Source organism: Leptodactylus fuscus, chromosome 5 (genome assembly GCF_031893055.1).
Source record: "Leptodactylus fuscus isolate aLepFus1 chromosome 5, aLepFus1.hap2, whole genome shotgun sequence".
In the NCBI taxonomy this organism is placed as follows: Eukaryota; Metazoa; Chordata; class Amphibia; order Anura; family Leptodactylidae; genus Leptodactylus; species Leptodactylus fuscus.
Genome location: NC_134269.1, coordinates 89,623,607 through 89,640,090, shown reverse-complemented (window position 1 = coordinate 89,640,090; position 16,484 = coordinate 89,623,607). Strand labels below are relative to the sequence as shown.

The 16,484-nt window shown below is 44.9% G+C and overlaps 1 protein-coding gene across 2 annotated transcripts in view; it reads right to left on the bottom strand.

Annotated features, from left to right (window-relative positions):
- Window positions 1-15,020, bottom strand: part of AP3B2 (adaptor related protein complex 3 subunit beta 2) — a 75,790-nt gene extending 60,770 nt beyond the window's left edge. Inside the window, exon 1 of one of the 2 annotated variants that reach the window (XM_075273679.1) lies at window positions 14,706-15,020. In XM_075273679.1, coding sequence (XP_075129780.1) covers window positions 14,706-14,812 — 107 coding nt within the window. In that variant the 5' untranslated portion in view covers window positions 14,813-15,020. The remainder of the gene's footprint in view (window positions 1-14,705) is intronic. The other variant, XM_075273680.1, reaches the window with a different exon arrangement.
- Between the last annotated feature and the right edge of the window lie 1,464 nt (window positions 15,021-16,484).

Sequence of the window (16,484 nt, the reverse complement as noted above, 5' to 3'; positions counted from 1 at the left end):
AAATCAAGTGTGTCATGGATCCAGTAGGTGGCGCTGCTTCAGGTCTGGGAGTGTAAGTTATAAGGTCTGGAAGGCTCAGCCTGTCACAGCTAATACACAAGGCTACCTAACGCCTCAGTAGTCACATCTGCGTTTGGTAATCTGCTAGTGTGAACCCAGCCTGAGGATTGCATATAGGAGAGTCTTATGCCTGGTTCACATCTGCATTTGTTAATCCGTTCAGGGAGTCCACATGGGAACCCCCTGAATGGAATACCAAACGCACTGACAAGCGGTGTGCAGTGAAAGCACACAGACCCCCATAGACTATAATGGGGTCCGTGTGCTCTCCGTGCGGTGTCCCCAAGGAACATGCGGACAGAAAGGTACTTTGTGATCTACTTACATGTCCCCATGAGTCGTGCGGGCAGCACACGGAAAGCACATGTACGCCATTATAGTCTATGGGGTCCGTGTGCTTTCACTGCACACCGCTTGCCAGTGCGTTCAGTGGTCCATTCAGGGGGTTCCCATGTGGACTCCCTGAACGGATTAACAAATGCAGATGTGAACCAGGCATAAGACTCTCCTATATGCAATCCTCAGGCTGGGTTCACACTAGTGCTTGGCTACTGTTCAGGGATTCCGCTCCTCATTCCACTTGAAAAATGCAGACAAAAGTCCTGCAAGCAAGGCATTTTTCTCTACATTTTTGGGGGCGGAATCTGGGAAAAAACCTGTCAGACCCAATTAAAGCATATGGCGTCGGCGGGTAACCACTTTTTAAACAGATTGGGTTTCAGTTAAGAAATCTGAGTGCAGGTGTGAACCTAGCATAAGGAAATGTTCACACAGAGGAAATTTCCCTAGCTGAAAAATTGAGCTTCAGGAATTTGAAGCTGAATTTTTCATATATTAGGAAATTTTTGTACGCGGCGGTATTTTGCGGACATGATTTTGCGGCTGCAAAATCACGGCCGCAAAATAGCGCCGCGTATACGATCCCGGCTCCCATTGAAATCAATGGGAGCGTATACGGCCGCAAAAGCTCCCGCGGCATAGACGTGCCAGATTACGAGCCAAAAGACATCGTGTGAATGCACCCTTAACCAAATTTTCTGACAAATTCCATCATGGTATTTGATGATTTTGCACCAGGCAGACAGAAACCATTCAATTCAATGGGAGTTACCAGGCTCAATCTGCCTTAAAGGGGCTCTATCATTGGGAAAGATCATTTTTAGCTAAGCACATCCTTGCATAGCTTTTTGAAACGCTATTTCACACATACCTTTTGTGTGTAAATTGCCTCAGTAGTTTTTGAATAAGTCTGTTTTTATTCATATGCTAATTAGCCTTCTCCGTGCATTCCGGAAGTGTCTGTGAGAACCGTCTGCTATTCTCTATGTTATGAGAGTAGGGAGATGAGTCATTAGCACAGCAGCCTCTCTACCGAACACGTGGACAGGAAAGTAGTACACGATCTACTTTCCTGTCCACATGACTCATGCGAAGACCAAGCCCCCTAATGTCCCGGGCCCTGTGGCAGCTTCCACCGCTGCTACCCCGGTAGTTACGCCCCTGAGGTAGCTATATAACAGCAAATGTTGGGGATAACATTTATTTTTATGTGCATTTATTGACTTCATTGATATTTATTTCTTGGTTTTATTTTTATGCACTGCAACCCCATTTACAGATGACAGTTGCCACTGTGCTGTGTTGGCTTCATGACTTTAACACGCCCCTCATGTGACTGCTGAGGCTCCATCATAAGCATCAGCGGTACACAGGAGCCCGACATCACCTAAAAGGTTGGAAGAGAAGTGTGGATGCCTCAGCAGAGCCTTGGAGAGGTTAGGAAAGGTGAGTATCAGTGGTTTATTATTTTCCGCACATCCCAGTGCCTTTAATTATTATACTCTGAGAGCCCGTCCTATTCTACTCAGCATTTGCAGCATAGACTCATCCATACAAGCCTATGGGAGACTGAAAACAACGGAAGGCACATGGATGTAATCTGTGTGTCGTCCATATTTGTGGAACAGTTACTTAGCTACTGGATCCACAAATAGAGGTGACACGCTAAAGCAATACTGTCCATTTTTGTGGACATACCACACTGATGCTGAAGACACACTGATGACGCTTGGGCTGCAAAAACTGAACAGTATTTTTCAGACTGCAAATTACACAAGGTCGTGTACATGAGGCCTTAGAAAAAGTGAAATTTTGCTGAGAACATTCAGATATCTGAAGTATGGCCTTGAAAGTTGTTGCATACCAATAGCTATTGCTTATTATTTTCTGTCAACGGAATTTGAGAATTTTTTTAGTTTAATTAGTTTTTATAATGTCTCTTCAGTGGCTGACAGACAGAAAACGTCAACTTCTTTCTTGCTGTTCACTATGCTAGGAAATCTGAATTACAGTGGTATTGCTCATAACAGACTTGGCAATACTCAATATGTGTGTTGTGTTTTTATTTTCATGTAGAAAACATTTTGGGTTGGGGGGATTAAAGGGGTTTGCCAGTCCCAAATAGGTCTGTTGGGTGCCAGTAGCTGCTAGTTGACGACAGAGCGTGCTACACTGCAACATAGTGGTGATTCCAGGGAACTGCAGAAAGCTCCTATTCAAGTAGTCAGTTTAGGACTTGAAAACCCCTTTAGGCTAAGGCCCCACGGGCCGTATTCGCAGCACTAAAGCATTGCGGAAAGAACCGCGGCGTGAACACACTGCGGTTGTTTCTGCAGCACTTTAAAGAGAAAGTTCACAGAGTTTTCCTCCACGGATTTTCTCTTAACATTATATCTATGGGAAAGCTGCCTGCGTTTCCGTAGATATAATTGACATGCTGCGATTTGAAAAGCCGCAAAGTGGGCATGGGATTCGCAAGAGTCCCATCCACTTTGCCTGCAATGTAAAACGCCATGATTTTTCCCGCAGCGGAGCAAATTGCGACGTTTACATCCCGTTAATGTTTTATGTTTGAACTTCTTTTTTTTTTTTTTTTTAAATAAAAATGTATTTTATAGTTCTGGTTTATCTCTGAGCACGTCTTCCACATATGGAAGTGATAATTTCATGAATCCTTTGTTACATTTTTTTAGTTGAATAAATATGATGGAAACTATCTGTATGGTCAAGATTTTAATTCTACACATTGTGAGAAGGTGACAGGCAGATGCTGGAGTCCAGATATATCAGCCCCAGGTTTCTGACATATGTGGGGTCCAGGGCAGATCTGGAGTAGGCCTCAGCTCAGGTGTAGATCTTTGGCTCATTACTAGGCCAGAAAAGGTTCCATGGAGTGAAAGGAGGTGTGTGGTTCTGTCCTGTAACACTCCAGAGTCCACTGAGACCATATTGTGCTTGTTTTGTTCATGTGGCTGGAAGTAAGCCTCACATATAGTTAGGTTATCAGTTCTATTTAGCTAGTGGCTCAGATGAGCACGTTTTTATTTTGTTTTTGCCAAAAAAAAATGGCCTGGGCGCATGCGCAGTAGCATGCTGCTTCTACTACGGCTACTGTGCATGCGCCCAGGCCATTTTTTTTAAGCAATGTCAGTTCACGAGCGCCGAAGGAGGACGGGACCCGAGGACATCGGAGGAAGAGGAGGCGTGGATGAAGAAGACGGCGCACCCTGAATGCCCGCCAACAGTGCACGTTCGGTAAGTTTATCACATTCTGTTTTAGGGTTTTATTTTAATAATGGGGGGTAGTTTAATATAACTTTTACAGTGCCTGAATAGCCTTTTTAAAGGCTATTCACGCATATGTGGGGCTCTATCAGCATGATTTTGCTGATAGAGCCCCTTTAAGGCTGTATTTTGTTTTGTTTATTTTGTGCCTAAAGTCAAGGTTTATTTATTTTCCTGGTTTTTTTTTTTCTAAATAAACCAGTTTGCTGCATATTTTGTGTCCCTGTCTTCACTGTTTGGGTCCACACCACGCCTTTACTGAGCTATCTTCCCCACAATCTCTATCTACTAAATCTATCTATCTATCAAAGAAAAATAGTTGTAGCAGCACCAGCAAATCTGGGGATTATCCCACAAATTGCACGGCAGAAACCCCTCTCCAGGCAAAAGGGTTTGCAATAGAAAAAAACAATCCGGTCTGTCAACAACTTGTATGGATGGAAAATGTCCTTTTATTGGAAAAAGCAGTACACCACGTATCGGTCCACACTGGGAACTTTCTCAAGTGCAAAATATATATATATATATATATATATATATATATATATATATATATAAAACTCAAATTCTGTAGTAGTCTGCTCTATACAAATCCACAATTCTACCCCGATTTGGCTGAAATTTGGCACGCCCCCTCTCCACCCACAGGAGCAGAATACTGCACGTTACATCTTGCTAGTGTCCCCCCGTCATGAGATTGGGGCCCCTAAATTTAGGCCCTATACATATAATGGGGAAAAGTGAAAGTGAAAGCACTCAGGGGAAAACAACAGTTGTGACTGACAGGGATGGATTATAGCGACGGCGACAAAGAGTCGCTGCTAAAGGGGCCGCACCACCACACACAAACATTTCACAAACACCATATAAACATCACACAGACAGCACACCTACACCAACCCACAAGCACAACTGCCACAACACACCACACAAACACCACCACACAAATACCACAACACCACCCCATAAATACCACATGCACACCACACACACACTCACAGACTACACACGCACGCAAAGACACTCAGATGGATGCACACTACACACACTGAAAAAGGGACATAACTACCGCACGCATGGACACTTGCTCTGCTCACACAAACACATGGATCACACGCGCACATGCATATACACACGCATACATACACAAGGATCACACGTGCACACACACATACATATACACGGACCACACATGTGCATGCATACATACACATGGATCGATCGTGCGCACGCATACATACATATACACGGACCATACATATGTGCATGCACACACGCATACATATACATGGATCACACACATGTACACGCATGCATGCAAAACAAGTCTGATATCCTTAGTGGCTGCTTGCACACTGCAGTATTTTTCACGGGCCTCCAGGCCATGGATTTGGTGGTTCCATAAACTTCTTTGTGCAAAAAGCTGTGAATTTTGCAGGCTCCAAAGTAGTCTATGGAGATGTAGAATCCATGGCCCGGATACTGTAGTGTTGCTGTAGTGTGGAAGCAGCCTTACTGAACAGCAATATTGGTCAGGTGAAAACTACCTGATAGTAAGGTTGTTATTGCTTACTATACAGGGAGCTTTCATCACTGAAGCCCAACAATAGATAGTTCTGTAACTGGAAACCAATTTTACTGTTTTGTCCATGAACTACTTATAGAATACACTGGAGGGAGGGGGGAAGGGCTGCACTATGATGTTAATTGGGTGTAAGTCAGTGGCATAATTAGGAATGATTGGGCCCTGTGGCGAACTTTTGACATGACCCCCCCCCCCCCCCCCCGACGCTGAAGACCCCAACCGACCCGCCCGCCTTCCTGCACGCACTATTATACCCCATAGTGGCTTCTGCACACAGTATTGTACCCCATAGTGGCCCCTTCATCCAGCATTATGCTCCATTGTGGGCCCTTCACCCAGGATTATGCCCCATTGTGGACACCCATGAACGTTTATTATACTCTGGGGGCTTTTCAGAACCCAGAGCATAATAATTGGAGACCCAGGAGGGATACAAACATAAAAAAACAAAGGGGGCAACACAGTGGCTCAGTGGTTAGCGCTGCAGCCTTGCAGTGCTGGAGTCCTGGGGTCGAATCCTGTCAGGAACAACATCTGCAAGGAGTTTGTATGTTCTCCCCGTGTTTGTGTGGATTTCCTCCCATTCTACAAAAACATACTGATAGAAAAAAAAAAGTACATTGTGTTCCCTATATGGGGCTCACAATCTACATTAAAAAAAACAAACAAACATAAAAAAACACTGTTACTTACCTATCCCTGGCTTCGCTGTACTTCCAGCCGATGGCGGCAATCTTCAATAACGTCCAGGAAGTCACGTGACCCGGAGAGCCTACGTCGCAATGCAAAGGACGCAGGCCCCGATCATGCGAAGTCAGGGACAACACACAAGTAGGCTCGAAGCCTACCTGGAGGGGTCAGTAACAGTTTTTTATGTTCCCTTACCTCTCCTGGGCCTCCAGCCATTATATTTGGGGGGGTCTTTTCAGACCCTCGAACATAATAATACTGTTTGTGGGGCCCACAATGTCACTTGCCGATCCCAGCCGCTGCCAGGATCGGTAAGTAAATAGCACCTGTAACGGCCTATGAAAAAAACGCAGCTGTGGTGGCTGTCGCTGGGCCCCCTAATGTCCTGGACTCTGTGGCAGCTGCTACCCTGGTAGTTACACCACTGGTGTAAATGTTTTATGTTTGTGTAAGGTGCATAAATTTTAATTTTTGATAAAAAAAAAAATAGCTCAAAAAATAGTTGTAATAGTTTTTACTACAAAATATGTATTGAATATATAAAATCAATAAAAATGTTGAAAGGAAAAAAGTTATTTACATCAATGTTACGACAAATTAGTAAAATGCCAAAATAACAAAAATTTTTAGTGGAAAAAAAAGATTTACTGTAGCGCTCTCAAAATGTCAATTTCAGTGTGACACTGAAAATTTTACTTTAGCTAGCATAACTAGAGATGAGCGAATAGTATTCGATCAAATACTTTGGTATTCGAAATATTCGTACTCGGTCGAATACCACGCGCAAAATATCGATTCCCCTTCCACCTTCCCTGGTGCTTTTTTTACACCAATAACTGTGCGGGGAAGGTGGGACACGAACTAGGACAACGTAGGCATTGAAAAAAAAACCGTATACAGTGTATATTTATAGTTTGAATTTTTACTGCAATTACTGCGTGGTATTCGACCGAGTACGAGTATTTTGAATACTGTAGTATTTGATTGAATACCTAATCGATCGAATACTATTCGCTCATCTCTAAGCATAACCAATAATTTAACATATTTTCCATGAGCGAAGCTGCGGGTATTCTACTAGTATATATAATATATATATATGTGTGTGTGCGTATTTAGCGCACTGTCGGCTTTCCAGTTACATTCCCCCAGGCTTGAGATATTGGTGCCATTAGTTTCGGCACCGATCTCTGCCCACTGTCCTAAGGGCATTCCTGACAATCTAGATGGGCTGTGAAGAACGTCCCCCCTGACAGTACTCCTTCGTAATCCTATACTATCAGAGGGGGCATTCCTTACTGCCCAGTGATGATTCTGAGCAGTAAGGAATGCCCCCTCTGACAGTACAGGGCTATGGATGAGTCCTGTCAGGAGGACGTTCCTCACAGCCCAGTTAGACAGTCAGGAACACCCTTCTGGCAGTGGGAAGAGATCAGTGCCAACTAAAGGCACCAATATCTCTAGCCAGGGGGCACATAACTGGAAAGCCGAAAGCGCACTGTCTGCTTTCTAACAGTATATAAATTTGCATGTGCAGGCGGGCATGAGAGTTCTTCTTTAAAGAGAACCTCCAAGAAGTTCAGTTCTTTACATCATTTAATAGTGGCTTCTTCACTGATTCTGGCACCACTCAATTTTTTTTTCACTAGCTCCCACTATCATGAGCAATCAATGCTGTTAGTTTTGGTGTTTGATATGCTATTTAGGTTCTGTACTGTCAGGAGGACGGTTTTATGCAGAAACAGGCATGGGGTGTGATTCTGAGACTGGTTGCCTCTGATTGGAGTTCTGAATTTCCCCCAAACTTCCTCCCCGCCTAACACTGCCTACTTGACAGCGCAGAGCTTAACTAGAACATCAGGCACCAAAACTAATGCTAGGTTCAAACTAGTGTTCAGGTTTCCGTTCTTGGGGACCCAAAAGACAGAAACTCTATCTTTTTAAAAAGCGGTTACACACGGAACTATTCAGAGCAGAAATCTGCAGACCCCATAGGCTATAATGGGGTCTGCTGTGTTTCCTCCCAGTTATCGCCAATTTTATATTGATGGACTTTTCTCTCTGCCAATTTTAAGTGGAATCTGGGACAGAGTGCCCAAATGTACATATCTACACCAGTCTAGCTATAAATAAGGGGCATTAAAGTCCAGAAACGCGTCAGCTACTGCAGTTTTAATCACGTTTTTTTCTACCTGTTCACAATGTTTTTTTCAAATTATGTTTTGTATGTTTGCCACTTCATTTTAAACGACTAATGGATTAAAAGTTAAATTTTAATACTTTCTAATAATTTCTATCTTCTATTGGAAATCCATGAAGATCTTCAGTACATAGTGAGTTCAGGCCAAGGCTCAGAAAAAATGTACATTTCCTTAACCCTGTTCTTTGGTCTCCTTGTCAATTGCTTTTAGTTTTCTAATGTCCTCTTTAATTCTCTGCTTCCTTTATCCATAGTGATCAATAAGTGCAAATGCCCTGAGAGAATATGGGACCCTTCACGTCTCCCATGCTTGCAATCCAGGTAGTTACAAGTACACCCATCTTGAGCTTTGAACTTTAGGACTAGTGAGTTTCTGGTAGCACTTCAGGTGAGATATCTGACATTCAACACCTACTCGGGGTATCAACCATTCTTCGGTGGGGTCTTATCAGTGGTGAATCGTTCAGGGTTGGAGGTGGTGTGACCGTTACCGGGTCCAGAGGAGTTAGCCAGCTGGAGATAGCCACATCCCCAGATCACCAGGATAGCAGTCGGGGAAAGCCTGGTTCCCCCGACCAGCCTGGCATGTTGCTGGACTTCTTTCCAATAGATGCCTGACCAGGGAAGGTGATTAAAAATAAGAAATACTCTCCAGGGCTTCTGACAGATCTCACCATTCTCTCTGGGGCTCTTCTGGTCTGTCACATGTAATGACATCAGTGTGGCCCACATGACCTCTGAGGCTCAATTACTGGCCCCAGCAGTGATGTCTGAAGTGCGTCACCTCAGTCTCAGGCAGAAGAGGACCAAAGAAGATGTTTGAGGGCCAGATGGAGCGTGGGATGTCCACGAGAGATGAGGCAAGGCGAGTAGCGGTGTTTGTTATTTTTAATCACTTCCCCTGGGCCTCTAATGATTATATTCTAGGGACTGAGGAGACCTCAAAGTATAATAATAGCACCAAAGCGAATATTGATCGAATTTCATGGGGTTCACCTGAAGCAGTGAGCTTCAGGGGGTTCTTGGGAGTATTTTATACTGTGTAGGGGCCACTGTGGAGCATATAATACTGTGCGGGGGCCACTGTAGAGCATAATATACTGTGGGGCTCCTTCACTATTTAAATCACATACCATCTGTTTTATAGCAGCCATGTACTATTATTACACCACAGCCTCCAAAGACAAGGACATCATACACCACAGCCTCCAAAGAGAAAAAGGATATGATACACCACAGCCTCTATAGAGAAGACGGATATGATACACCACAGCCTCCAAAGAGAAAAAGGATATGATACACCACAGCCTCCAAAGAGTAAAATGACTTCATACACCACAGCCTCCATATAGTAGAAGAATATGATACACTACAGTCTCCATAAAGTAAGACATGATACACTACAGCCTCCATATAGTAGAAGAATATGATACACCACAGCCTCCATAGAATAGAAGGATATGATATACTACAGCCTCCAAAAAGTAGGATATGATACGCCACAGCCTCCAAAAAGTAGGATATGATACACAACAGGCTCCATAGAATAGAAGGCTATGATATACTACAGCCTCCATAAAGTAGGATATGATACACCCCAGCCTCCATACAGTAGGACATGATACACCACAGCCTCCATAAAGTAGAAGGACATAATACACCACAGCCTCCATAGAGTAGAGTAGAAGGACATGAGACACCATAGCCCCCATAAAATAGAAGGACATGATACACCACAGCCTCCATAGAGTAGAAGGACATGATACATCACAGCCTCCGTAGAGTAGGACATGATACACTACAGCCTCCATAAAGTAGAAGGACATGATACACCACAGCCTCCATAGAGTAGAGTAGAAGGGCATGAGACACCACAGCCTCCATAGAATAGAAGGACATGATACACCACAGCCTCTATAAAAGTAGAAGGACATGATACACCACAGCCTCCATAGAGTAGGACATGATACACCACAGCCTCCATAGAGTAGAGTAGAAGGACATGATACACCACAGCCTCTATAAAAGTAGAAGGACATGATACACCACAGCCTCCATAGAGTAGGACATGATACACCACAGCCTCCATACAGTAGAAGGACATGATACACCACAGCCTCCATAGAGTAGAAGGACATGATACACCACAGCCTCCATACAGTAGAAGGACATGATACACCACAGCCTCCATAGAATAGAAGGACATGATACACCACAGCCTCCATAGAGTAGAGTAGAAGGACATGATACACCACAGCCTCTATAAAAGTAGAAGGACATGATACACCACAGCCTCCATACAGTAGAAGGACATGATACACCACAGCCTCCATACAGTAGAAGGACATGATACACCACAGCCTCCATAGAGTAGAAGGACATGATACACCACAGCCTCCATACAGTAGAAGGACATGATACACCACAGCCTCCATAGAGTAGAAGGACATGATACACCACAGCCTCCATAGAGTAGAAGGACATGATACACCACAGCCTCCATACAGTAGAAGGACATAATACACCACAGCCTCCATACAGTAGAAGGACATGATACACCACAGCCTCCATGGAGTAGAAGGACATGATACACCACAGCCTCCATAGAGTAGCACATGATACACCGCAGCCTCCATAGAATAGAAGGACGTGATACATCACAGCCTCCATAGAGTAGGACATGATACACCGCAGCCTCCATAGAATTGAAGGACATGATACACCACAGCCTCCATAGAATAGAAGGACATGATACACCACAGCCTCCATAGAGTAGAAGGACATGATACACCGCAGCCTCCATACAGTAGAAGGACATGATACACCGCAGCCTCCATACAGTAGAAGGACATGATACATCACAGCCTCCATAGAGTAGGACATGATACACCACAGCCTCCATACAGTAGAAGGACATGATACACCACAGCCTCCATACAGTAGAAGGACATGATACACCACAGCCTCCATAGAATAGAAGGACATGATACACCACAGCCTCCATAGAGTAGGACATGATACACCACAGCCTCCATACAGTAGGACATGATACACCACAGCCTCCATAGAGTAGGACATGATACACCACAGCCTCCATAGAGTAGGACATGATACACCACAGCCTCCATACAGTAGAAGGACATGATACACCACAGCCTCCATGGAGTAGAAGGACATGATACACCACAGCCTCCATAGAGTAGGACATGATACACCACAGCCTCCATAGAGAAGGACATGATACACCACAGCCTCCATAGAGAAGGACATGATACACCACAGCCTCCATAGAGTAGAAGGACATGATACACCACAGCCTCCATAGAGTAGAAGGACATGATACACCACAGCCTCCATACAGTAGAAGGACATGATACACCACAGCCTCCATAGAGTAGGACATGATACACCACAGCCTCCATAGAGTAGGACATGATACACCACAGCCTCCATAGAGTAGGACATGATACACCACAGCCTCCATACAGTAGAAGGACATGATACACCACAGCCTCCATAGAGTAGAAGGACATGATACACCACAGCCTCCATACAGTAGAAGGACATGATACACCACAGCCTCCATGGAGTAGAAGGACATGATACACCACAGCCTCCATAGAGTAGCACATGATACACCGCAGCCTCCATAGAATAGAAGGACGTGATACATCACAGCCTCCATAGAGTAGGACATGATACACCGCAGCCTCCATAGAATTGAAGGACATGATACACCACAGCCTCCATAGAGTAGAAGGACATGATACACCGCAGCCTCCATACAGTAGAAGGACATGATACACCGCAGCCTCCATACAGTAGAAGGACATGATACATCACAGCCTCCATAGAGTAGAAGGACATGATACACCACAGCCTCCATAGAATAGAAGGACATGATACACCACAGCCTCCATAGAGTAGGACATGATACACCACAGCCTCCATACAGTAGAAGGACATGATACACCACAGCCTCCATAGAGTAGGACATGATACACCACAGCCTCCATAGAGTAGGACATGATACACCACAGCCTCCATACAGTAGAAGGACATGATACACCACAGCCTCCATAGAGTAGGACATGATACACCACAGCCTCCATAGAGAAGGACATGATACACCACAGCCTCCATAGAGTAGGACATGATACACCACAGCCTCCATAGAGTAGAAGGACATGATACACCACAGCCTCCATAGAGTAGAAGGACATGATACACCACAGCCTCCATAGAGTAGAAGGACATGATACACCACAGCCTCCATACAGTAGAAGGACATGATACACCACAGCCTCCATACAGTAGAAGGACATGATACATCACAGCCTCCATAGAGTAGGACATGATACACCACAGCCTCCATAGAGTAGGACATGATACACCACAGCCTCCATACAGTAGAAGGACATGATACACCACAGCCTCCATGGAGTAGAAGGACATGATAAACCACAGCTTCCATAGAGTAGGACATGATACACCACAGCCTCCATAGAGAAGGACATGATACACCACAGCCTCCATAGAGTAGAAGGACATGATACATCACAGCCTCCATAGAGTAGGACATGATACACCACAGCCTCCATAGAGTAGAAGGACATGATACACCACAGCCTCCATAGAGTAGGACATGATACACCACAGCCTCCATACAGTAGAAGGACATGATACACCACAGCCTCCATGGAGTAGAAGGACATGATACACCACAGCCTCCATAGAGTAGGACATGATACACCACAGCCTCCATAGAGTAGGACATGATACACCACAGCCTCCATAGAGTAGAAGGACATGATACACCACAGCCTCCATGGAGTAGAAGGACATGATACACCACAGCCTCCATAGAGAAGGACATGATACACCACAGCCTCCATAGAGAAGGACATGATACACCACAGCCTCCATAGAGTAGAAGGACATGATACATCACAGCCTCCATAGAGTAGGACATGATACACCACAGCCTCCATACAGTAGAAGGACATGATACACCACAGCCTCCATAGAGTAGAAGGACATGATACACCACAGCCTCCATACAGTAGAAGGACATGATACACCACAGCCTCCATGGAGTAGAAGGACATGATACAACACAGCCTCCATAGAGTAGGACATGATACACCACAGCCTCCATAGAGTAGGACATGATACACCACAGCCTCTATAAAAGTAGAAGGACATGATACACCACAGCCTCCATACAGTAGAAGGACATGATACACCACAGCCTCCATGGAGTAGAAGGACATGATACACCACAGCCTCCATAGAGTAGGACATGATACACCACAGCCTCCATAGAGTAGGACATGATACACCACAACCTCCATGGAGTAGAAGGACATAATACAACACAGCCTCCATAGAGTAGGACATGATACACCACAGCCTCCATAGAGTAGGACATGATACACCACAGCCTCTATAAAAGTAGAAGGACATGATACACCACAGCCTCCATACAGTAGAAGGACATGATACACCACAGCCTCCATACAGTAGAAGGACATGATACACCACAGCCTCCATGGAGTAGAAGGACATGATACACCACAGCCTCCATAGAGTAGGACATGATACACCACAGCCTCCATAGAGTAGGACATGATACACCACAGCCTCCATACAGTAGAAGGACATGATACACCACAGCCTCCATAGAGTAAGACATGATACACCACAACCTCCATAGAGTAGGACATGCTACACCACAGCCTCCATGGAGTAGAAGGACATGATACACCACAGCCTCCATAGAGTAGAAGGACATGATACACCACAGCCTCCATAGAGTAGAAGGACATGATACACCACAGCCTCCATAGAGAAGGACATGATACACCACAGCCTCCATAGAGTAGAAGGACATGATACATCACAGCCTCCATAGAGTAGGACATGATACACCACAACCTCCATACAGTAGAAGGACATGATACACCACAGCCTCCATAGAGTAGAAGGACATGATACACCACAGCCTCCATAGAGTAGGACATGCTACACCACAGCCTCCATGGAGTAGAAGGACATGATACACCACAACCTCCATAGAGTAGGACATGCTACACCACAGCCTCCATGGAGTAGAAGGACATGATACACCACAGCCTCCATGGAGTAGAAGGACATGATACACCACAGCCTCCATAGAGAAGGACATGATACACCGCAGCCTCCATGGAGTAGAAGGACATGAGAGACTCCTGCTATGTACAGATACTGTAGGTGACACCTCAGTGCCTTGTGTAGGCCGAAGCCCTGGGATGTATGGAGCTCCCACCTCCTCCTCTCTGTTCCTGTGAGGCAATGAACCATCCCCTTTCCCAGCAGCATCACTAGCCCAGTACAAGCCATCATTGTCTGTGCGGGGCCTACCACCGGCTACCGTGTCATCTTATCCTAGTCTTGTAGGGTCTTTACATGGCCGCCACATGCAGCATCCAGGCTACAGCCAGCTATAATACTATCCTGTGTGGCCAGCTGCCCCTGCCATGTCTGGCTCCAGCTCCCGCCTGGTACCTTTTGTAGTCGCTGCTGAAGATGCCTCCACTTGCCGGGTCCTGTCCATATTCGGGCTCGCCTAGGCTGCCCCCCTTTTCCTCGCTGTACCCCGGACTGGCGGACATGGCTCAGCACTGTGTTTGCGGACAGCGCCTGGCAGTATATCGCATCTGCTGACGTCACCAGAGGAGGCGATTCCTCCTAAATCTTCCCCCCTTGAGTTAACCCCGTCATTGCCACTCTGAGATACACAGCGCTTCACTATTACCTCAGATACCGCTTCTTGTATTGTGTGTGACTATAGTCAGGATTACCTCATATAGAGGATACAGACCCCGCTGTACTACAAGCTTTTCAAAATGTCTGAACAGAGCAAGCCTGGTGTGAGAGCTGTACGACTCCTCAGTGGATAGAAGCTTTGCCTCCATGACATGTAGAGTAACTTGCTGCAATGTCCCTTCAAATACTGAACACTACATATTTCATTGTGTGTTTTGCATTTTGTGGTTTTTGCAATTAGTGTAAATCCTATTCACACGTTGCGATGTGAAACCACACAGTGCACTATTAAAAAAAACTTTGAAGCTTCCTATTTGTCACATTTTGTGGTGATCTTCCTGCTTTGACCTTACATTGAGTCACAGTTGTATTTCGGTTCACATGAGAATCAGGGGTGTAACTAAAATCTAATGGACCTTGGTACAACGGATCAGCTTTGGCCGCCTCCACCATTTCTCCTCAGCCGCGCCCCATCTGTACATTTTAGTTATTAGAAAAGCAGACAAAGATATAAAGCCACATGTAACATGGCCTCACACAGGGGACAATGCTATACATGCCAGCTTGTCTACAGAATCTTCAAGTATTAACAAAGAGGGAAACCAGAAGAAAAAATGCTACAACCATAGAGGAGGTAAGGACGCAATGTAGTAGTCTATAGGAAGGCGTCAAAATACATTGTTGATGTTCAGGACTATTTATCATTTCATCCCTCATTGGTTGGGAGATCAATGACGGACCGAAATGATAGGAAGATGGGATGGGTTGGGTTATCCTTTTGGTAGAATGGTGTGCAGCAATGAGTCCCACTTTTGTCATGGATGCAGTGATAGCCAGAGATTGGCATGGAGACCATATGGATAACGCTTAGAAGAAGCATTCACAAGGGACCGTAACAATCCCGGGATTATTGGGTGGGGTGTCTTAATATACAGTAGCCAAATCCCTCTTGGTTTCTTTTCAGATACACTAACAGCTCGGTGTTACATTCATTTGGTCACGGAGCCAGTGGTACGGTCATTAATCCAAAAGTATCCCAAGAGACAGGACAATGCCATTCTGCACATTGCTTGTAGTACTCAGAGCTGTCTGCGTGGCTAAAATATCTTACCATAGTCTGCAGTGACTCCAAACTTATCTCCCATTGAGCATATCTGGGACGTCATTGGTTGGCAATTGCTAAGGAAGCTCCCAGCAGCCAATATTGCCGATTTGCACAAAAGAAAGTTGGACAGCACTCCAAATGACTATACTAGAGCTTTTTTTATTATTATTATTATTATGTTGTATGCCAGTATCCAATAATTTCAATACAGTTGCTTCATATAAGAGAAAACAGCTAATCTCTTAAATACAGGTCTGTGAGTACTGGAGAAACATTTCAGGCATAACTGCCCCTTATCTAGCATGTAGGTCCACAGGCATGGGTCACAGGAGATTGGCAGATGCTGATAATGGGCTGGGGTGGTGAGTGGATATTGACACACAACACTTTAATTTTTTTTTTTTTTTTATATT